The sequence below is a fragment of the Diorhabda sublineata genome, chromosome 8, assembly GCF_026230105.1.
Source record: "Diorhabda sublineata isolate icDioSubl1.1 chromosome 8, icDioSubl1.1, whole genome shotgun sequence".
In the NCBI taxonomy this organism is placed as follows: domain Eukaryota; kingdom Metazoa; phylum Arthropoda; class Insecta; order Coleoptera; family Chrysomelidae; genus Diorhabda; species Diorhabda sublineata.
Genome location: NC_079481.1, coordinates 10,565,802 through 10,588,395, shown reverse-complemented (window position 1 = coordinate 10,588,395; position 22,594 = coordinate 10,565,802). Strand labels below are relative to the sequence as shown.

At 31.9% G+C, this 22,594-nt stretch overlaps 2 protein-coding genes, 1 long non-coding RNA gene and 2 other non-coding genes across 6 annotated transcripts; 2 read left to right on the top strand and 3 right to left on the bottom strand.

Annotated features, from left to right (window-relative positions):
- Window positions 1–336: 336 nt before the first annotated feature.
- On the bottom strand, window positions 337–2,303 carry LOC130447191 (uncharacterized). Its single transcript, XR_008910220.1, has 2 exons — window positions 2,020–2,303; window positions 337–1,939 (listed from the first exon to the last, which is right to left on the bottom strand). It is a non-coding gene; the product is annotated as an uncharacterized LOC130447191 (long non-coding RNA).
- Window positions 2,304–3,326: 1,023 nt separating this feature from the next.
- Window positions 3,327–22,578, top strand: LOC130447892 (collagen alpha-1(I) chain-like). The gene is made up of 24 exons (XM_056784938.1): window positions 3,327–3,361; window positions 4,338–4,396; window positions 5,255–5,459; window positions 6,894–7,110; window positions 7,268–7,438; window positions 8,332–8,343; window positions 9,200–9,268; window positions 10,357–10,443; window positions 10,522–10,629; window positions 11,426–11,533; window positions 11,838–11,999; window positions 12,097–12,231; window positions 12,283–12,427; window positions 12,478–12,620; window positions 12,673–12,933; window positions 12,996–13,166; window positions 13,231–13,407; window positions 13,463–13,609; window positions 18,709–18,763; window positions 19,518–19,619; window positions 19,990–20,091; window positions 22,005–22,172; window positions 22,289–22,357; window positions 22,413–22,578. Exons 1-24 carry the CDS (start codon window positions 3,339–3,341, stop codon window positions 22,532–22,534), a joined length of 3,018 nt encoding a protein of 1,005 aa, XP_056640916.1. The 5' UTR covers window positions 3,327–3,338; the 3' UTR covers window positions 22,535–22,578.
- Trnak-cuu (transfer RNA lysine (anticodon CUU)) lies at window positions 6,718–6,790 on the bottom strand. The gene has a single exon. It is a non-coding gene; the product is annotated as a tRNA-Lys (tRNA).
- Trnar-acg (transfer RNA arginine (anticodon ACG)) lies at window positions 7,157–7,229 on the top strand. Its single transcript has one exon. It is a non-coding gene; the product is annotated as a tRNA-Arg (tRNA).
- Window positions 13,694–18,341, bottom strand: LOC130447190 (G2/mitotic-specific cyclin-B). Of its 2 annotated transcripts, none has more exons than XM_056783870.1 (3): window positions 18,217–18,341; window positions 16,093–16,796; window positions 13,694–14,374 (listed from the first exon to the last, which is right to left on the bottom strand). In XM_056783870.1, exons 2-3 carry the CDS (start codon window positions 16,787–16,789, stop codon window positions 13,809–13,811), a joined length of 1,263 nt encoding a protein of 420 aa, XP_056639848.1. In that variant the 5' UTR covers window positions 16,790–16,796; window positions 18,217–18,341; the 3' UTR covers window positions 13,694–13,808. The 2 variants fall into 2 exon arrangements, with proteins under 2 accessions (XP_056639848.1, XP_056639847.1); XM_056783869.1 differs by lacking the exon at window positions 18,217–18,341 and adding an exon at window positions 17,840–18,191.
- Window positions 22,579–22,594: the final 16 nt, after the last annotated feature.

The window sequence follows — 22,594 nt, the reverse complement described above, 5'->3', positions numbered from 1 at the left end:
GATTCACATAAATTTAATATTCATTTGGATTTCCAGTAATCAAGACATTGTTCTATTTTCATAGAAATAGAATATTGTTTGTTTCACATTCTTGCAGAAGCATTTTACTCTAAAAAGTATGATCTAAAAATGTAAACATTGTTTTCAAACCCACAATAACAAAACTGACAGTTAGTTTCCTGTCATCCTGATACAAAAATGGTGTCTACTGGTTGCCTAGATATCAATTTATTCTTGTGTGCCTCCTCGCATTTCTATTATCCTAATGAAAATTTGAACTTTTCGGTGATTTTAATGAGTCCAAGTTATCTTTGTCGAGTAAGTGAGGTTATGAAGTGGAGCTGTCAAAGTTTATTTATTTATTTATTGTAAATAAACAAAGTTCATACATTTTCTTTCATATTTCAAACATATCAAACACACTTTTCTCCTAGAGAATTAGGTACAAAAAATCGTAAGTAATAATTATAATTGCATTATTTTCTTTCTGGATTTGAATACATAATTTTTAACATCAACTTAACTGATACTTTCCTCTCTTGTCGAAAAACAGTTACTCTTAAATTAAAATCAAATTCGGGGTTGAGTTTAATATACTTTAAAAATAAATGTAAAAAGAACGAAATCCTACAGATCCTTTTGCAAACAAAACATTGCGAAGAAGATCTTGTAAGTAAGCTTTTGTCTACTCAAGCTGCTTCATTGTCTTATCAAGTATCTACGTAATTGTGTTGAAGAAATAGTCAATTTTTCACTACTTGAGATACAAATTAAGAGAAAATATGATTTGACAATAATTATCATCTTTTTTATCTGTGTATACATATAATTAATAGACATATGTTTCAGACCTAAATTATAATTTTCTTTTATTAATAAAAATAAGGTTTTTAACGAAAGTAGAAGCATCATTTCTTAACTTAATGTACTGCCTTTATTTCTGTTTGTTTCAGATCGATTTTCATGGAATTTCAACTCCCATTTTCATCAAAATATTTCTTATTATAGTTTTAAACATTTTCAAAATAACTAATATGCAATTTAATTTTAGATTATCGTTTGCAATGTAATTTTGTGTGTTATAACATGGATAAAATAAAGGTACAATTCAAAGTAGAATCATCATAATTTATTTTATTAATTTATGTTAATATCTGTGTGCACAAATAAAAAATTTAAATTTATGTCTCTGTTTTATTTAGCTAGATTATTTGTCTTAATGTTATTCTTTCTTTGAATTATATCTTCTAAAAAATTCAATATAATTTGATTTTTTTTTCGATAAAATAGTTACAATAAACAATTTTGAAATTAATTATCAACTATAAAAATTGAATTTCAATATAAAAATATATTCTGTTTTATCAAATCAATTTGAACTATCCAAAAATCCCCATTCTCATTGTATATTAATCCTTGACCTCAATTCGTCCTCCTACTGTTACGAAATTAAATAATATTTTATTCTCATTTAGTTTGTTTAAAATTCATGAAAAGCTTCATATCAGTGACTGATATTTGCTTCGAACTAATTATGAACTCAGATATTTCAGTCTTGACAAGTATATATTGATGAATCAATTCAGTGTAAACTGCCTTTAGTTTTATGAGCAGCACTTGGTTGTACAACATCTTTAGTATTCTATTAAAGGCTTTTACTTCACTTAGTTTCGATTTTGAATCAAGTCACTGATTATTTCACACACATATCACTTCTTCATTATCCTGAATTCCAATATGGGAAAATTCCTCACATCAGTGAACTTTTATTTGAAATTCCAGTAGTCAAAACATTTTGATGGAAATGGATGACAGTTGTAAACTCATTAGATGGGATTTACTAAATACACTCAATATGCATGTTCAACTATTCAATGAAGTTTCATATAGTATTCAATATTAATTTCCTTCTTAGTTTTTGAAAAGCACTCCTCTGTACCTATGGTTTATGTAAAATTTGTGTTGTCAGGAAAATCGCTTAGATTATGTATTGGGTTCTAAATATTATTAGGTACTTACAATTTTTTCAAGTATTTGCTTGTTAAGGTAATGCATTAACGCCGTGTAGTAATGTTTACAAGCACTAAAGGGTGTAGTTGTTCCTGCGAGTCGATCCATAGCTTAGAATTATATACACATAAGTATTACTGTTTTGAGACAGTTATATTGTTAAATTTTTTCATATTCTTACGCTATTATTTTAAAGTATTTAATATGATTTGAAAAACTAAACATTCTTCTGACGTTCACAATAACAAAATTTTGACAGCTATTTTTAATAACTCTTCGTTTTGTGTTAACCTGATACAAAAATGGTGTCTATTGGTTGCCTAGATACGAAATTATTCTTGTTTACCTCCTCGCTTTTCTATTATCCTAATAGAAAATCTGAACAAAAATGGCCGCTCTTAAGTGTGATTTATACGAGGTTATTTTGACGTGGAAAAAAATGGGAAAAGTTGAAGGGAAAATTATATAAAAAAAAAACGTACGGAAATTAAGTAAAACCACCGATGATTTGCTTTTCACGTTATTTTCTAAATTATTTGTCATATTCAAGTATTAAATGTATTTTGAAATTGAAAATACATATAGGTACGGAAAAATTGGTAAAAATTATTTCCTTTATCTTAATCTCGTATTTCTTCTTGAGTTTTCAAAATAAATTCAATATAAGACTTTTATTTACTTTTTGAAAATTAATTTTCACAAATATAGTCATTAAACAATCAAAAATTCAATATATATTTCTATATTTTTTACTTCACGTGAAACTTAAGTGATTTCTGACCCGACACCTGCTTTAAGTATAAAAATATTCAGTACATATTCCACACGTCTTGCACAAAATAATACCTCGACGACCTACTTAATTTGCAGTAAAACAGATAAATGATACAAAAAAATTGATTCTGGTTAAGGAGATGAATTATTATTAAATTATTAAAGTTAAATCGCGTGGAAAAGTGGTACATTCCGTTGAAAAATACTATTAACCCATTTCCTTCAACTACTTCGATATATTTATAATTTTCTTGTCACTATTTCTATTAGAGCTACGCCCATGTAGAAAAATATTTCAAACTACGAAATGTGTTAAGAAAATTAAAGAATTGGAACATGAGAACAAATTTTTCCTAACTGGACATTTAAATAAAACGCTGGTGATTCCATTTGTGCCTCGACTGTTCGACTCATTAGAGTTTAAATCATCAAATTAAAATTCTCGGATTCTCAACTACTAGAATATGATTTTAATTATTATTGAAACACAAATATTTCAATAGTATATTGTACAATTGTTAATAAAATTTGAATAACTGTGTTTGAAAAAAAAAATGCGTTGGAACCACATTCAACAGTAAGTACACAAAATTTTAATTATTTACTTCAAAAAGTTGATTTTGGGAATTGAATGTGAAATTTTTGGAACTGTCGGTTTTTTTTAAATCAGAAAGTGAAAAAAATCTTGTATCTGCATCTTCGGTCTCTGAAGATGATATACTAGTTATCGAAACGTTTACCAAACATTTTAATTGTTACTGTAATATCATATTTCATACGCTTCTTTTTGATAAACTACACTAAACTACCTGCTCTGAAGACGCTAAATTGGTTATAGAGTCGTATGTGAAATTGTTAGTGTAATATATCATTTTTGATCTGGAACATTTAATAAAAACATTGAAAAATTAGAATTTGCAAACAATTAAACCTGCATAGAGCTGTGTTGGATCTTAATTAAGCCTTTACGTAAAATTTTCCCATCGCAACTTCGCTCAAATAATGTCATAATTAAAAAAAAAATTATTGTACCACAGGTGCTATAAATCTAATCTCAAATTGTATCTCGTTAATAGTTGTAATTACACTAACTTTATTACTTTTTGAGTTATAAATAATTTTACAGTAATTTCCGTCGTGGTGAACCCTGTATTCATATTTCAAATAATGTACATTGATCGAATAAGTTGTCAATAATCATTCAATTATTAAAAGGGAAAGAAATTGGGTCAAATATTAATAATAAAAAAACCATCAGGAAATTTGTCGCTTGTGTTTAATAATTTGAATTAATTAATTGCTTTGATTGTGCGAGTATGACACTGCACTGCCAATTAAGAATCCGTCTGATTATATAATAAACGAGAAATGATTCTCCAGTGACAACATTTGCATTGAACTAATGAAAAAACAAAGTTTATCGCTCTAATTAATTAATTTTCATGATACTATTAACGATTATTTTATATTGAGAAATGTTTGTCTACGAAACGGATATACGAAACAATTTGGGCATTAAGAATGTTCACTGATTTATAATGTTTTTATTTTAGATTACAAGATATTTTCAAGTTATCAATATTTTTGTTTAATGTCACATTGAGTACTGCACGTGAGTAGATGACACCTAAGTACGTAATTATAGTAGTACCCGACTAATCTTTATCCAACTGCATTTTACTTCGTTAAGGTTATACCAGGTTAAACGGTTTTGTTCTATTCAGTCGTTTGCGTTGTTTCGCTCCATTAACCAAGATTTGAACCGCCATCTTTTCCTTCTGTTCTATCGATTTCTTATGTATTTATGAACATCACTGTATAAACAGTTAAACAGGCCTTTTTATTCAACTATTTTCCTCCATTAAGGATACGTGTACAAATTTCGAAATTTTGTACGAACAAGTTTTTGCATGCTTTCGTCATAGAAACCACGTGGTAACTTGTTCTTTCAGCTCGTCATCATCGTCGAATTGTTGACCACCGTGGAAATATTTTAGGTGTAAGAAGAGATGATAGGAGCGAAGTCTGGACTGTATGGAGGACGATCAACAACTTTTGACAGTAATCCTGATTATTTGGCCTCGTGGTAATGAATCAATCAGTCATTGATTCATAAGTCGATGATAAAGATGGTTACATTGATCGAATTGCTTCCTCATCCACCATACAGACCAGATTTGGCCCCCAATGACTCAAATGAAGAACAAATTGCTGAAACTGGAGTCTATTATTAGGCAAAAGACAAATTCGTCATCGAGAAGTTAGAGAAGCTTTAGAATGATCGTTTTGATCTTGAAGGAGTTTTTTTTAGTTAGTCAAAAGTTAATACATTTGTTTGATGTCTAATAATAAATAAACACTCAAGTATTTGACCTTTGGAATGGTTTTTCTTTTATAAGTAATAGCAGATTAGTCGAGCAAGCCAGATTGTATTGTAGCCTGGGCTATTATAGTTTAAAATCATTTCTAGAATCTAGCTTTGGAGATGACGATACAAGACAACCGTGCGCAGATTTCAAAATAGGCGATGACGATTTGCAAGCTTACGACTTCATTAGGAGATTTCGTTTGGACCTTATCGCTCCTAATAATACAGTACCTCACGTGAGGGGCTCTAATAAATTGCAAACAGCATATCGACTAGATAAAGAAGCTGATTTAACTCTGCCCACCAGGTAAGTAGTTTTTTTACATATACAGTGTGAGGAACCTATTAAGGAATCCGATCTACTGGGTCAATATTTTCAATATTAGGCTGTGCATCACACCAGACAGTTTTTGAAATACAAAAACTTGCCAAGGACATCAATTTGCTTCTTGACAATGTTATAAGTCATCCTGATGAAGATGAACTTGACGATGAGGATATAAAGGCAATGTTTTTGCGTCAAAATGGAACTTCATTATGTCAGCCTATGGATCAAGGGACATTAAAGACGATGAAAAGGATTTATCTTTACTTGACGCGATGGACTAGGAAGAAGATATTGGTGAACAAATTGCGTTGCTTACTACGCGATTCAGCCATGGAAGATCTTGGAGCAAACACCAATTCTAAATCTTGGAAAGTTTTACTCCAAGAAAATCGAGAATCTCCAGGTGGGGAAAATTTACAAAAGGAGACTGAAGCTTGATTTAATTGATGTAACAAGTGCCGGGTTGCGCGAACGTAACAAGAGAAGATATGAATGAGTGATTGGCTCAATATGAACAGTAGAAGAAGAAAGCGATGAAGAAGAAATGGTGTTAGAAGAGAGTGCACAGAAAGAAGACAAAGCTCTAGAAATAAGGTAAAAGTATGCGGAGCAGCTGGAGGAAACATCTACGGAGCTTTTACTTCTGAGGAGACTGCGAGATATACCAAATCCTAAACTTTGTTAATACAGTTTTGAATTCGAAAATTTTTTAATGTTTTAGTAAAATTAAAGGATTTTCAGCGTCGTTTTTATTATTATCCGTGTTATCCGATCTTGGTGCGGCTCGTTTAGGTCGGATCAGGGCTGGATTAAGTTATGGGCTTGGGAAGGTTATAGCCCTGTGCCTCAGGTCCAAAAGGTCCCCTCATTATTTGTATTTTTTGATGTGTTGATACTACAAATCTAACGTATTGATATTATTTTTTTTAATTTTTTCGCGTTTTCGAATTCCCCCCTCATTATTTTAGCCCCGGGCATTATAAATCTAAACCCGGCCCTGGGTCGGATAATTGAGACTCTATTGAAGTTTCCTATTTGGGTTTAATACTAATTAGTAGTAGGCATTAGCGATTAGGGGTTGTTTTTGTCGTTTATCAACAATCTCGCCGAAATTTACTTCTCTGGTATCAAATTTTAATTGAATGCCCTGTATATAGAAATATATGTTTATAAACAAATAAAACATCAAAAGAAAATTGTTGGTATCTGATTTTTTAATAAAAAACAAAAGAATAATCGCCCAACGTGGGGCTCGAACCCACGACCCTGAGATTAAGAGTCTCATGCTCTACCGACTGAGCTAGCCGGGCTTGTTGAATTTGGTTTTATTACAAATAATTAAACAAAATATATATAAAATTCGAATTTTCTTTAAAAATCATTATTGTAAGAAAACAATTTTTAACTTTTCAGGGATATTTTTCCACTCGGTTTGCCAGATCAATTTTCTTTCATATCAACGTTTCGTGCTAGAAAATTACCGAGATCTGTTTGGCATATAATAAGAATAACAGACGTAGAGCTCAAACCTCAGTTATTAATTACATTGAATCCAAGAAATCGAACCATCGATTTTTCAATTACAAATTACGAAGGAGAATTACAAACAATTAATTTTAATAATTCACAGGTGAGTACGAAATAAATAACCTCTCGTAGAAAACATGTGTTAATGAGGTCCTGTGGCGCAACGGATAACGCGTCTGACTACGGATCAGAAGATTCCAGGTTCGAATCCTGGCAGGATCGAAACATTTTTTTTAAATTATTTTTTTCATTTTTTTTAGGTATTCGATAGGAATTGGCATAAAATTCATTTCGGGGTTTCGAAGGATTCGGTTCTTTTATATGTTGATTGTAATAGAATATCAGAAGAAACTCTGGATCCAAGAGGGCATATTGACATAAACGGACGAATTTCCATATCGAAATATGAAAATAGTTCAGAAACAGTACCGGTAAGTTTTTTTTCAATATATTAACGAAAATTTCGAACATACATCCTTCAATATCTCCCCAGATTCAGATCAAAAAGAAAACAAGTTAGTTAAGCGTTTTCGAAATCGTAGAATCCATTTATCGAAATCCCGGATATCGGAAATAAATACTTCCGGTTTTATCAATAATTAGATCTGGTTTTTTCACCTATATTTATGGACTGATTGATTCATTTATTGATAAAAGAGGAAGTACTAATTTTCGATACCTGGGATCTCGAAAATGGATTCTGTGATCTCGAAAACGCCAAACTAGCGTCTTTTTATTATGAAACCGCGAAGATTACTTAAAATGATTATAAATAAAAACATTTTCACGTTCACCAGATGGTCGTTAGGGGGCGTAACAATCACAAACTTGGAGAAATTTTCAATTTCAATTTCCTGTGCTCTAGCGACTATACTCAGAATTAGATATATCACAGATTTGAAGAGTTCGATGAAAAATAAATACTGTTTACAACGAATCAATTTTTTTAAAATCCGTTTAGTCGTTACAATCATTTATTATTGTCAAAAAGTGCTAAACAAGAAACGAATTTAGAAACCCGATAAATTCGAATTAAGATGGCGGTTACGACCCCCGACGACCATGTTGGAAGTATGAAAATTTTTCACCCCAAGTCAATTAGTTTTCTAGATAAAAACATATTGTATTCTTATATATAACCATCCTGTATATTGAAATTTGTTTTTTTTATACAATTTTTTTGATGTATATATCAAATCTAAGCTTCCCATAGACGACATCATTTAACGAATGTTGAATTATGAAAAATTCGCCTTTAAATGCGACATACTGTATACATAAACAATATCTGATACTAACCATATTTATATTTTTATTACAACAGCAAATTTATCCGGTGAGTATGTGGTTTATTAATTTTTGCTGCTAAATGCATGGTTACGTTGAGCATGAATTAGACTTATACGAGGGTAAATCAAAAATTACTTTTCGTTTAAAGCCTTCGCCTTTAGTGCTAGAACCACAAGCTTCCGCATGTTTTCCTGGTCGATTAGTTTCGCTTGGTCATAAATTTACATTTAATAAAAAAAAAGAAAATAAATCAGAAACAGTTAAATTCCTATGGAAATATCGAAAATAAATCTGGAAAACGAAGGGGAATACCAAGAAAGAAATAAAGAAACTGGGATCATAGAGAAACATAGATGAATGGAAGATCAGAGTAAAAAAGAAGAGAAATATGTACAAAAACGACAGAAAGACTTAAAAGGAATTAAAAAACGAAAATAACGAAAAGTCAACACAAATTATGAAGACCGATAACAGTAGAAAGTTGAACAATGAAGTAGAAAGAAGAAACAAAATAGAAATGAAACAACAAAGAAGAATAAAGGATATAACTAAATAGAACAGGAAGACATTAGAAAAGTAATGAAACTGAGAACGATAATAAAAGAAAATAATGCAAAAACAGTCAAGTTCCTATGGAAATATCGTAATAGAATTTGGAAAACGAAGGGGAATACCAAGAAAGAAATAAAGAAACTGGGGTCATAAAACAACGTTAGATTAATGGAAAATAATGGTAAAAGACCAAAGAAATGTATATAAAACGGATAAGAAGGCTAAAAAAGAAATGAAAAGAGAAAAATAATGCAAAAAATTGTAGCTTATACTTGTTTCGACGATTCAAAAATTATATTGCATGATAAAACAACTTCTTTACTTTTTATTAACCAAAAAATTGATTTCAGATCGATCTACAATGGATGGTGATGAGCTGTGATCCCACAAGCCCAATCAGAGAACACTGCCCTGAATTAGTAAGTCTCTAAACAATATTTATTTTAGCCAATAGGTCCTCTAGTTTCAAGAGCATCCTGTATTATTTAGAATGTATAGAAGATCCTCCTCCTCCTCATTTTTCTCCTTGCAGTATGTAGTCTATAGTATTGTTCTTAAAACGTACAGCCTCTAAAGGATAACTCCAGTTGAGTTAGATCCACCTTTGAAGACAAAAGAATCATGGATATTCAATTATCCTGGAGAAAATTAGTGGAATAATCTTAGAGTGGAACCCATAAGAACTACTGAAATATCAATACTGAGCCTACAGCCTACGGAATTGATCATAACAGATGTAGCTTCAAAAGGCACTCCTCGGTTGCATCAGACCAACCTTTGAAGGAAGAAGAATGTAGGATAAGTGTGTAATAATTTTAGAAATGTCCTCCAGTTCCAACAAGACAAGAACGAGATGGCTTGGTAACATAACAAACAATGGAACAGAAGCAGGCATGTTTGTAATAGAACTAAACATCCAACAGTCGCACAGAATAGCTTTTAAGCAATAGAAATGACAAACAACACAACATCTTTAAAAACAACAGAAAAGTGAGCCTCTACTGGGTACCTGGACGCTATGGAGTAGAAGTAGCTCTAAAGCAGACAGAATTGCAGAAATCCGAGCCAAACATCAAGATATACGGTCAAACAGAAGTGCCTGCACGATTTGGCCAAGAGAAAACAAAAAAGATTCACAAAACATTCAACCCAGAAGCTTTGAAGGTAAGACAATAGATCTAGGTTGCTTAAACCCTCCAGAAGACCACTAGGCATTGTATTGTACAAGATTCCAGAATTGGGCGGTGACAATGGACAACTGTTGCAAGAAGTTGAGGGAAAAAAGATGGAAGGGTGGTTAAGTACTTTTCGATTCGTAAAAAATGTCCCATTACAACCTCAGTAAAGGGTGAAGTAGTCTTCGGATCGATTCTGGTCATGGTAGCTCATCTTAGCCCTTCAATATCGATCTGATAGTTGAAATTTTCGTCAGCTTCAATGTCAAGATCATTGACATGCTAGTTTATCAGCCAATTCACTCGAATAACAAAGTTTGTTTTACTTCCAGAGACCTGGATCTTTAACAACCAAACCTCCTGCACCAACGTGCGATGTAATATGTCCCAGAGGACCGCCGGGGCTTAACGGAACCGATGTAAGATAAATTTCGATTTTGTACTATTAAAAACGTACGAATATGAATTGAATATAAAAAAAAATTACGTTTTGTTAGGGTCTGCCAGGAATAGAAGGTCCGATAGGTGAAACCGGACCGCCGGGTAGGACGGGACTACCGGGACCGCGCGGAGAAAGGGGCCAACCGGGTGTTCCAGGTTATCCAGTATGTTCTCTAATGCATATTTTACTAATATGTACAGTTGATTTTTGATAGCGTCGAAATGCGGAAGAGGAAACAACAGCAGTTGCCGATGGTTAATTAATATTTAAATAATTCGTGTTTACTAATTTTTACTAACTGTTATTAGGGACCACCTGGACTTAGAGGTCCTACAGGTTTGATTGGTAAGAGAGGACTACCAGGAAGACGGGGATATCCGGGAATTAAAGGCAGTAATGGTTCTCCAGTACGTTCATTATTTTATTATTGTCTGGTCCTTCGAGTCGGATAATAACTAGAAAACAAAGTTCTTATACGGCTTGAAGGACCAGGCAATGTAATTTTAATTATAGTGTATTGGCGGTGAAGAAAATGATCTTTCATTTAATTAACAACAAAATAAACCTAACAGGACCGTAATGGTTTTATAAATATGTATATAAAAATCCTTGGTGAAAGGATAAGATATATTAATCATATTAATTAGAGAAAATAACGATTTTTTCAAGTTTTTTCACTGTTTTTTAAACTTTTTCACTATTTTTCCAAATTTTTTCACTACTTTTCAAAATATTTTTCTATTTGCAATTAATATGAAACTCATTCACTTACCATTTATTCTGGTGTGAGGGTTATAATTACAACACAAGGTATATTCACTTTTTTATTTTTTCGAAAATTTCGAACATTCGAAAGGTTCTATGTGACAGGGGCGGCTTGAAATCTTCGAAATTTCGTCATAATTTTCGAAATATATATTTTTTTGTCCGAAAATGATTTTTTTTATACGTTTGATTAGGGTTCGCCAGGATTACAAGGTATGCCAGGTATACAAGGTGTCCAAGGACAAACAGGAAACCCTGGAAATCCAGGAAAAGACGGAATACCGGGATCTAAAGGAGACAAGGTACGTTCGGTGACATTTTCAAATAGAAATTATGGAACAGTGAAAATTTATTGCGAAAAGAAAATTCCATAATTAATTTTGGGACGTTCGATATATACAATATATATATAAACATTTATTTAAAAATTGGTTTTTTTAAACCAAAATTTAAAAAAAGTCTAGATATAGAATTTTTTCCCCAAATTTTTAGTCGAAAAAAAATTTTTGAGTGTCGAAAGCCCTTGTAAAATCGATAAAAGCCAACAAAATCACATATTTCGAATTTTTTCAAATTTATTTCATATTTTCAAAAAAATTATTTCAGGGCGATGCGGGACTTCCTGGATTGAAAGGTGAAAAGGGAATAGACGGTATACCGGGTCTACCAGGTCCTGTAGGACCCCGAGGTCCACCAGGCGAAACAATAACCAACAACGGAAACGTTATTCAAGGACGACCAGGTCCTGCGGGACCTAGAGGACTCCAAGTAAGATTTAAAATTTACATTTTATACAGTGAACAACACAAAAAGTGATTCTGCTTATATTATCCAACACCCCTGGTATACTAGAATTTTTTTTTAGGGTCTAATAGGTCCCAAAGGTGAATCGGGTGAAAGAGGATTCACCGGACGTAACGGTACCGATGGAAAAATAGGACCTAGAGGATTTAGAGGAGAAAAAGGAGAACAAGGAATCCAAGGATATCCAGGTCCACCGGTAAGTCAACTTAAAATTATACAACGGAAATCGATGTAATAAATTTCGTAGGGACCTCCAGGAGAGCCCGGTTCACGTTCTCAAGTATCCGGACAAGATTTTACCACAATACCCGGTCCTCCGGGACCGATAGGACCTCCTGGATATCCAGGTATACCGGGTATGATTGGTCCGAAAGGAGAAACTGGTGATAAAGGTACTTTAAATATATTTATCGATGAATATCCCACTAAAATAATTCTTTAGGTGACATGGGAAGTCCAGGACCGCGAGGTTTTGACGGTAACCGAGGCGCTGATGGTAAAACAGGACCTCAAGGACCCGAAGGTCCTAAAGGAGAACAAGGTTTCCCCGGTATACAAGGCGTACCAGGTTTAATAGGTTTACCGGTAAGTTAAACAGAATTCATATCTTCGCAAAATCAATTAAGTGATATTTCAGGGACCATCTGGAGTTCCAGGTCTACCGGGAGCTACAGGACAAAAAGGAGATCGAGGAGAACCTGGTCCACCGGGTATAGGTAATCTAGTGGCAGGCGTTGGAGAAAGAGGACCGCCTGGACCTGCAGGTGAACCCGGAACCGATGGAATCGATGGGGGAAAAGGCGAAAGAGGTTTCCCTGGGTTACCGGGACCGCCGGGTCTAATCGGACCACCTGGAGCGCAAGGACCCGAAGGTTTACCAGGAAGAAACGGTGAATCGGTAACTGTAACCGAAATATTTGGAAGAAGGTAAACGTAGTAATGTGGTTTTAATTATATTAGGGTCCACCGGGTCAACAAGGACAACCTGGACCTGTGGGACCGATAGGACCTGCAGGATACCCAGGTAAAGACGGTTTAAACGGCGAAAAAGGCATACAAGGAGATAAAGGAGATAGAGGAGAAGTGGGATCACAAGGTCCCATCGGTCCGAGAGGATATCCCGGTACTGCAGTGAGTATAAACTATAAAATAAATTTGATCTGAAATTAATGAAAAAAAAAAAATATATTTTAAGGGTCCTACTGGATTACCGGGAGTCGCCGGACCCATAGGCCCTCCGGGTTTCGAAGGTAAACCAGGTCCTCCAGGTCCGCCAGGACCACCAGGAGAATCGATCGTTTCAAATTTAATCGAAGTGGAAAAATCGACTGGTATCCACGGTCCTAGAGGTTTCCCGGGACCACCAGGAATCGTAAGTCATATTTTACTCACAGGTGTTTATTTTTAACGGACGGTATATGTTTCAGCCAGGGGAAAGGGGTGCTGCGGGTGAAAGAGGCCCGGCAGGTCCTAGTGGGTTACCAGGCGTACCGGGGAAAGAGGGTCCCACCGGTTTACCAGGTCCTCCTGGTCAAAGGGGGCAACCGGGTTTACCGGGTATACCAGGACCTTCGGTGAGTGTTTTTTATTTTATTATCATTTTTTTTTCAATTAGTGCCAGGAAAGAAAGAAATGAAATGAAAATAAAAAAAATTATGTCTTCTCAATTATCAACATATACGGGTATATTAGTAAATAAGAAGAGCGACATAAAAAAACTTATATATCTATATATATGCAAGAAAAAATTAAAATTGCTAAAATTAAAAGTTTCTAAATTTTTTTTCCTACCGTTAGTTTTCTTACGAGGGGTCCGTTCAAATTAGGATTAACGCTAATTTTTCCGTATTTAGCCGAAGCGTATTTTTTTCTTACAGCTTGATGTTTAGATTTTTCATTTTTGATAATCAGATAGGCCAAATCGGCAACGACGGTTCTGATGTCATAATAAGTATACGACGTGTAATGAGCCAAGGTAGGGGTCCACAATTTTTGTAAATCCATGGTTTCGTTCAAAATTCCCATGGATAAACAGCAAGCGGAAGCTGCTTGGAGTGACGGTCTCACGTGGCTCATGGAATCTTCTAATAGGGCCAATTCCAATAAATATTTTCCTAAATTGTGGTGATCGATGTTGGCGTCGGCGATTTTGTTGTAACGACGTAGGAATTGGATAGATAGTGGTCGTCCCAAAGAAAAATCTAGTCTCTTTAATATTTCTCTTTCCATTTGGAGAATTTGTCGTTTCGAAAATGTGTTGTCGCAAGTGTATTCGAAATCTTCCAGGTCTGGTATATACACTTCTTCGTATTTACAGGCTATCAGTAACGCGGAGGTACCTAAAATTATGACAAACTTGTATAAAACAAAAAATTAAAAAAAATTTGTGTAGTATAAACTTTAGTTACGGTTGAATTTTTGTTTCAAACACACTGTAGTTTAACTCAATTTATACCCTTATTAACTTTCCCTTTAAAATGATATTAGGTTTTTCAATATTATACAGGGTATTTAAGCCAATTGTTCACAAAAATTGTAATAAATTTCAACATCCTGTATAAATGGAAAGGTAAACTAGGAAAATCATTTATTGTAACCAAATATTTTTGTAATAATGTCAGGGATTGTATAATTAATTGGTTTTACTATCATTTGTCGAATTTAATATAGGGCGATTCAAAAAACAAAATAAAATATATATAAGGAGTCTAAAGAAATTATTTGTCACCATTTTCAAAAAATTTCTTGCACCATATGTTCGAAATCAGCTGCTTCAACATTATAATCAAGGTTCCTGTTGATATACGAGGTTTGTTTGAAAAGTATTTAGAAAATTATAGCCATTTGTCATCAAAATATAGTAACAAAATTCAACACCCTGTAGAAATTGAAAGACGTACAAGAGCAATGATCTATTGTAGCCAAATTTTTCTAATAACGTTAGTAATTATAAAAATAATTATATTTACCATTATTTGTTGAATTTACTACAGGGCAAGTCAAAAAATTATTGATTCAGACATCTTAAAGAAATTATTTTTCACTTATTATTCAAAATTTCTGGTACTTTAAGTTCGAAATCGTGTGCTTTAAATTAAAACAAAGGTTCCTGTTGATATACGAGGTTTGTTTGAAAAGTATTTAGAAAATTATAGCCATTTGTCATCAAAATATAGTAACAAAATTCAACACCCTGTAGAAATTGAAAGACGTACAAGAGCAATGATCTGTTGTAGCCAAATTTTTCTAATAACGTTAGTAATTATAAAAATAATTATATTTACCATTATTTGTTGAATTTAATACAGGGCAAGTCAAAAAATTATTGATTCAAACATCTTAAAGAAATTATTTTTCACTTATTATTCAAAATTTCTGGTACTTTAAGTTCGAAATCGTGTGCTTTAAATTAAAACAAAGGTTCCTGTTGATATACGAGGTTTGTTTGAAAAGTATTTAGAAAAAATACAACACCCTGTAGAAATTGACGAGACATACAAGAACAATGATATATTGTAGTCCAATTTGTTATTTTTTAATCTACAATTCAATCAGAAGTGACAAATTTAAATCCTTTCTGACTCATGACTCTACTTTAGTGTTTTCAGTGTCTTTCGTGATAATTCAAAAAAATTGTCTAAAAATATACAAAAAGTGAAGAAACCTTATTGAAACAAACAAACAAACAAATAACTATTTCAAAGCTTAACGAATCATTTGAAAATAATTTACAAAATAAAAGAGACTCAACAACACACTATCTATTAATCTCACCAGATTTAGCACCCAGCGATTTCTAATTCTGCCCAAATATAAATAGTGACTAAACACAAGTGTGTATTCAAGTTTTGAACAATTACATCGCTAATCAAAAATATTTATTAGAACTCAATGTTTCATGTTTTTATTAATACGATTCAATTTATTTTTTGATAACTCCTCGTAGGAAGTAGGAAAAATTATTTTAAAAATGGCGTTCCAATTTCATTTTGACAATGGAAAATAATATTTTAACAAATTTTTTTTGGTTGTATGTAAATGATGATTAGTTACTCACCTACTAATTGTAGAGTATTTTTCCCGACTTTCTTATTTTCCTGCAAATACCTGTCGATGATTCCGATGCAAAGATGGAGAGTATCAAGAGTCAGTTTGAAATTCATGTGTACTTCCACCAACCAATTGACAAGTATTGCACGCATCTTTGGTGTACTTTCATGCTCTTCCAAAAAATTCTTGTTTATCGCTAATTTCTTTTCCATGTCTCTTAGATATTCGAAGATATCTAAGAGGTATTCTGGTACCATTTGTGGTTCATCTTGTAAATTTTCGTCGGGATTGAGAACTGGGGACTTTCTATTGGAAACACGGGAAATAACTGATAGTTTTTTTGAGTCTCTGGCTATTGCTGTTGGTTCAGAGTTATTTTTCATCGTTTGTTCTGTGATATTCTTCAGTATACTTTCTTGTCTTTGAAATACGGCTTTGGCGTTAGGAATGTTATTAGTATTCGTAGTGGTGCTCTTCTTAATAGGCATTGTGGCTTGCATTCTTTTTTGAATGTTTTCCGGTGGACCCATTTGGCCATTCTGCTTCAATTTATCATTAGTTTGTTGTACTGCTTGTAATCGATTACCAACTTCACCAAGTGCTGCTCTTTTTACACCTTCGTTAGGTTGAATCGAGTTTGATTTTATGGTGAGTCTCGAGCTCACATTTTCTTGATTTACAGTGATGGCTCGCCGAAAAGCCATGGTTAGGCTAGAATACAAAATTCTCATGAAAATAATGGAATTGGACATGTGTCATTACAAGAAAAGTACTTATTTCCTTAAAAAAATAATAGCTAATAAAAAGAGTACGAAAAAAGAAAAAAAACTGAAGAAATTTATAGCGTTCAAGAAAAATTTTGTTTCTAGTTTAAAGAATAACATGTTAGTTACTCCTCTGTAGCTCAAAAAGCACTAAAAGAATTTCCATACGTCCTACAACAGGCATAATACACTTTACACAAAGCCAAAGGAAGTTGTTAGTAATATCATCAAGAAAATTGAACTTCAGTGATAGAAAAGAAATGATTTTTAGTTTCATAGATACATAATCTATTATCTCCATGAATTAAAAACGGCAAAAGTGGAACATTCGGAATGAATTTCTAATAACTGTATTAATATAATTGAAATCTTTTCTATTTTGAGTTGAAAACAGCAAAGTGGAACTTCCAATGTGAATTTCTAATAACTGTGTTAATATTAGTGAAATCATTGCAATTTTGAATCAAAAACATCAAAAGTGGAACTTTCGGATTGAATTTCTAATAACTGTGTTTATAAAAGTAAAATCTTTGTAATTTTGAATTAAAAATAGCAATATTAAAACATTTTGAGTATATAATTTCCAATAAGTGCTTTAATATGACTAAAATATTTCAAAATGATAGTGCAAAATCAAAGAAAAGATTTTGAGGAAAAAATTTATACTACTTATACTCTTATCAATATAACTGCACTAATTAACTGGGTATTTTAACGTTTTTCAAGATATCTAAGTAAAAACTAAGTTTTGATGTAAATAAAATGAGATTTTATATGATTTATCTTAAAATTGGCGTTAAATTTGCTTCACATATACATATTAATTCAAATTAGTCATAAAAAACTCCAAGAAGGTTTATAATGCGAAAAAAAAATCCGAGTTTATCATTAAGTAGGAACAGATAAAAGTATAGTTGTAGTTTTAGGAATTTAACAGTGAGATACCTAAATGTAACGAACTACGAAATGTGATTTATAGAATATACGCACCTGGTTAAAATAACACACACATGCAATGTATAATAAAAATAACAATTTAAAATCTTATATCACGTTTTTAGTTAATTTCGTTCGTCATAAGATCATTTAAAAATATAATAGTAAATTATGTAGATTTCGAAGTCACGTTCTTATTAGATATATTTTTACCAAATTGAATTACTTAAAACTATTTTTATATCGTTAAAATGAATAATATATAGACCTTCTAATATAATTTTTTCAATAGCTATTTAATGTAAAAATAAATAGCTCATGATTACAAAAAAAATATGAAACAAAAAGTAGTTCAACGTTTAACAATGTGCGATACACATTACTTATACTACTAATATCGTTCTATGAAATTTTACGAATTTTATACTTACTTCTGTTGTAAAAAATATATCACTTTTAATAAAAATTGTCAGTTAAATAGTTTAATAAAACAATAACATTCACAACCAACCGCCTTCTAATGACAGTCTAGATTCAAAATCAACGGTTAAAAAACAATGTTGCCAATAGCACTGCTTCGTTACGGATTACTGTAATAAATATTGTACATGTAACTTGGGCAATAATTATTATTAATTTATTGAGGAAATATTAGTTTTGATTTATTACATAAATACGTTAAATATTACGTATATATTTGAATTGACCATGAGGAATCGAAAATACAGTGATTGAAGTTAGGAAATACTGTAATGTGTGTTGCATACTAAATGATAAAGTTAATTTAATATCAATTAATGGAGAATTAAATTGAAATTAAATTAAATTGAGAATTGTTTCAATTATAGAATGCGTTTAATATAAATTTTACTTAATAAATTGTAGAGTTCAATTAATAAAAATTCCGTATTGTTTTATTACAGGGAAGAAGTTTTACGGAAGCGGAAGTGAAGGATATTTGCGCAGCAGTTTTGAGAGGTTAATATTTGTTTTTATATAAATCATAGATTAGGTTACAATATGAAAAAAACCAATGGTAGTATTTTTTATATATTTGAGTAACAAATGCAACGTTTAGGTTAAGTGGCAACACCGTAAAAACGCGAATTAACTACAGCCACATACGCAATCAGCATTTAAATTAAGTATAATGAGTTGCTTAATTCTTGACATAATTTGCGATCCTATTTCCGGGATTAATTTTTGAATTTCTACTTTATTTAAGCAATATATACAACCAATATTACCGTTATGTATAATAAGTTGCTTAATTATCTTTTGGCATGACTTGTGATCTTATTCCCGGGATTAACGTTTGGATTTCTATTTTATTTAAGCATTATATTCCACCAATATTACAAATATGTATAATGAGCTGCTCAATTTTCGTTTGACGTGACTCGTTTTTCGAGACTTCATTATTTTAGAACTATACGCAACTAGTATTACAAACACGTATAATAAGTCGCATAACTCATAAATCAATTGATGTATAGTATTTAAACAACGTATGCAACCAGCATTACATTTACGTATAACAAGTTGCTTCATGCTGTTTATTTGAAGTAATTAAGGAATAATTCCAGAACAGTGCTACGGGTTTAGTTTTTTAATTCCAATAATTTGAACTACCATTCGTTATCAAAAACTTTTTTGTTAAACGAAATATATAGATATCCATTTTAATTTTTCCGTTTTTTTTATATTTTATTTATTTTTAATGCAACGTCAGATCAACTCGCCGAGTTGACAGCGGCTTTAATAGGTCCACCGGGTCCTCCAGGTGAAAGCAGACCTGGTAGACCAGGCCCGCCAGGTGTTCAAGGGCCACCAGGTATCTTATACAACCCAAAAATTATTAACCAAAAAAAAACATCAATAATAAAAAAAATTATAAAAATATTTCATAAGCAATATATTTTACTTACTATACAGGGTGTATCATCATTAAAAAACCCGTTTCCAAATTTTTTTTCAATGTTTGTGGACTTTTAGTTATTATAATGGGTGTTTTAATTATTGACGCCTTAGTATTTTATACTAGTGGGTTAAAAAATGTTTTTTTATCAATGAATAATTGAAATATTATTTAAATGAAGAGAATAATGAGTATTATTGGTGTTTTATGGAATTCACTAGTCTCATAAACTAACATTTATCATTTATTATTATGCGCATAGCTTACTAATTATTTTGGAACGTAGCGAGATACAAACAACTAATTTTGGGATTAAGGGGAGCACCTGGACCGAGAGGTATTTTGAAACGTGGAATTGTTGGAAAACCAGGAGCTCCTGGAATCCCAGGTTAGAATTTTCGTTCATTGGATACATGATAATAGTTGATTTACGTGGAAATTCGGAAAAAATCAACCGCAAATAAGAGAAAGTGGACGAAATGACAGATTAATATAGAAAAACGTCAAATTGACAGTTATAAATGAATATTTTGTAGCTACGCCACGTAAATCGGCGATTAAGTGCTTTGAATTTCATAAATCTGATTTTTCAGTAAAAAGATTTATGAAATATATTCTAAAAAATGTTTTTGTTGAATTGTTTAGGTTATTTTCAAGAAATAGTAGGGGAAAAACTTTTAACTGAAAAATCAAAACACAAGCTTCTAATTTCAATGTAGTGAAAATTGTTTGGTCAAGAGATTATGTAGTTTTCCACTAATATTCAAAAAAAGGATTTTATCACATTTTCAGTCAAACTTTTGACAAAATCCACGATATTTCTGTCATTTTACTACATTCAAATCCACATAGCATGGAATTAAATATCATACATAGTATTGTTATTGTTTAACAGAAACTTTTCAGTCAAACTTTTAAAAAAGTGACATTCCTTTTACTATTCAGTTTAATATATGTCATTATTTGACAGAAAATGTCTCCCACAAAAAAGAATGACACTTTAATCCATAGAAAAAGCCATTTCGATATATAAAAATGTCATTATTTGACAGAAACTGATGACTACAATGGCCAATGTCACTTTTTTTGACAGGCAAGTCCTCCACAAAAAATAATTACACTTTACCCAATAGATAAAGTCATTTTGATACATAATAATGTAATTGTTTGACAGAAAATGTCTTCAATATTGAAAAATCTCACTTTACCTAATAAGAAAGGTCTTTTTGATACTTAATAATGTCATTGTTTGACAAAAATGTCCTCCATAGAGTAAAATGACACTTTACCTCATAGAAAACTCCATTTTAATATATAATAATGTCATTATTTGAGAGAAAAGGTTTTTAATATAGAAAAATCACACTTTATCTAATAAGAAAGGTCATTTTGATATTAAATAATGTCATTGTTTGACAGAAAAGTTCCTCCACAAAGAAGTATGGCATAATAATGTCATCGTTTGCCAGAAAAGGTTTTCCACTTTGAAAAAGGAACTTTACCACATAGAAAAGGTTATTTTGACACATAGCAATGTCATGGTTTGGCAGAAACTGACATTTTACGTCATAAAAATCGCTTTGATATGAAGTAGTGTCATTGTTTGACAGAAATCGATTGGCACAAAGTACAATTTCACTTTTTACCTCATAACAAATTGAATACATAGTAATGTCATTGTTTGACAGCAACTGACACTTTACAGCATATCAAAGTTCTTTTGATACAAAGTAGTGTCACTGTTTGGCAGAAAATTAATGTCATTGTATGACAGAAAATGGCACTTTACTGTATCAAAAAATCACTTTGATACAAAGTGGTTTCATTTTTTGACAAATAATGACATAGTAATGTCCTGTTTGGCAGAAAATGAAACTTTAGAACATAAAAAAATTCCTATGATGCAAAGTAGTGTCATTTTTTGGCCGGAAATTGTCATTGTATGACAGAAAATGACACTTTACTGCAAAAAAGTTCCTTGGATACAAAGTAGAGCCATTTTTTGGCAGAAAATGACATAGTAATATGACTGTTTGACAGGATATGCATAACAAAGTTCCTTTGATACAGAGTAGTGTCATTTTTGAGAGAAAATGACAAACATATTAATGTCATTTTTAGACAGAAAATTACACAGTAATGTCACTGTTTGACAGAAAATTACACTTTACACCATAAAAAAGTCACTTTAACTCATAGTAATCTCATTTTTGTACCTTTTGACTTCACTATATTGACAGATACATTTTTTGTTGCTTAAAAATAAATATCGAATGATGTGACAATTAGATTATATCGCAGGTGATCCAGGCCCGCCAGGTTTACCCGGAGAAATGGGTTTTATGGGACTACCTGGACCCGCAGGACCTCCTGGATCTATCGGTTTCACTGGCGAACGAGGTGAAAAGGGAGACAAAGGATCCGAAGGTATCGGAATCGAAGGACCTGCTGGATCACGAGGACTACCAGGTATATATATATATATATATATATATATATATATATATATATATATATATATATATATATATATAAAACGTAAATAAATAAAAATCAACAATTTTTATTAATATTTATAACTCCAGGTCCACCAGGAAGTCCAGGAATCGGACTACCAGGTCCGATCGGTGAAAGAGGAGGACCCGGTAGACAAGGTAAGTTTATATTACGACCTTTTACATAATTTTTTTGTCGTTTTGATTATTTTAGGCGTTCCGGGTATTCGAGGCTCTCCAGGTCCTCAAGGACCACCAGGATTTTGCGAGTTTTGTAATAATTACGCTGCTCCTCAAAACTATATAGGTACCAGAGGTACCAATAAAGGACCGTAATCGTACTTATTTATCAATAATTATTATATTTTGAAATTAATACATTCTTTCATACAGGGT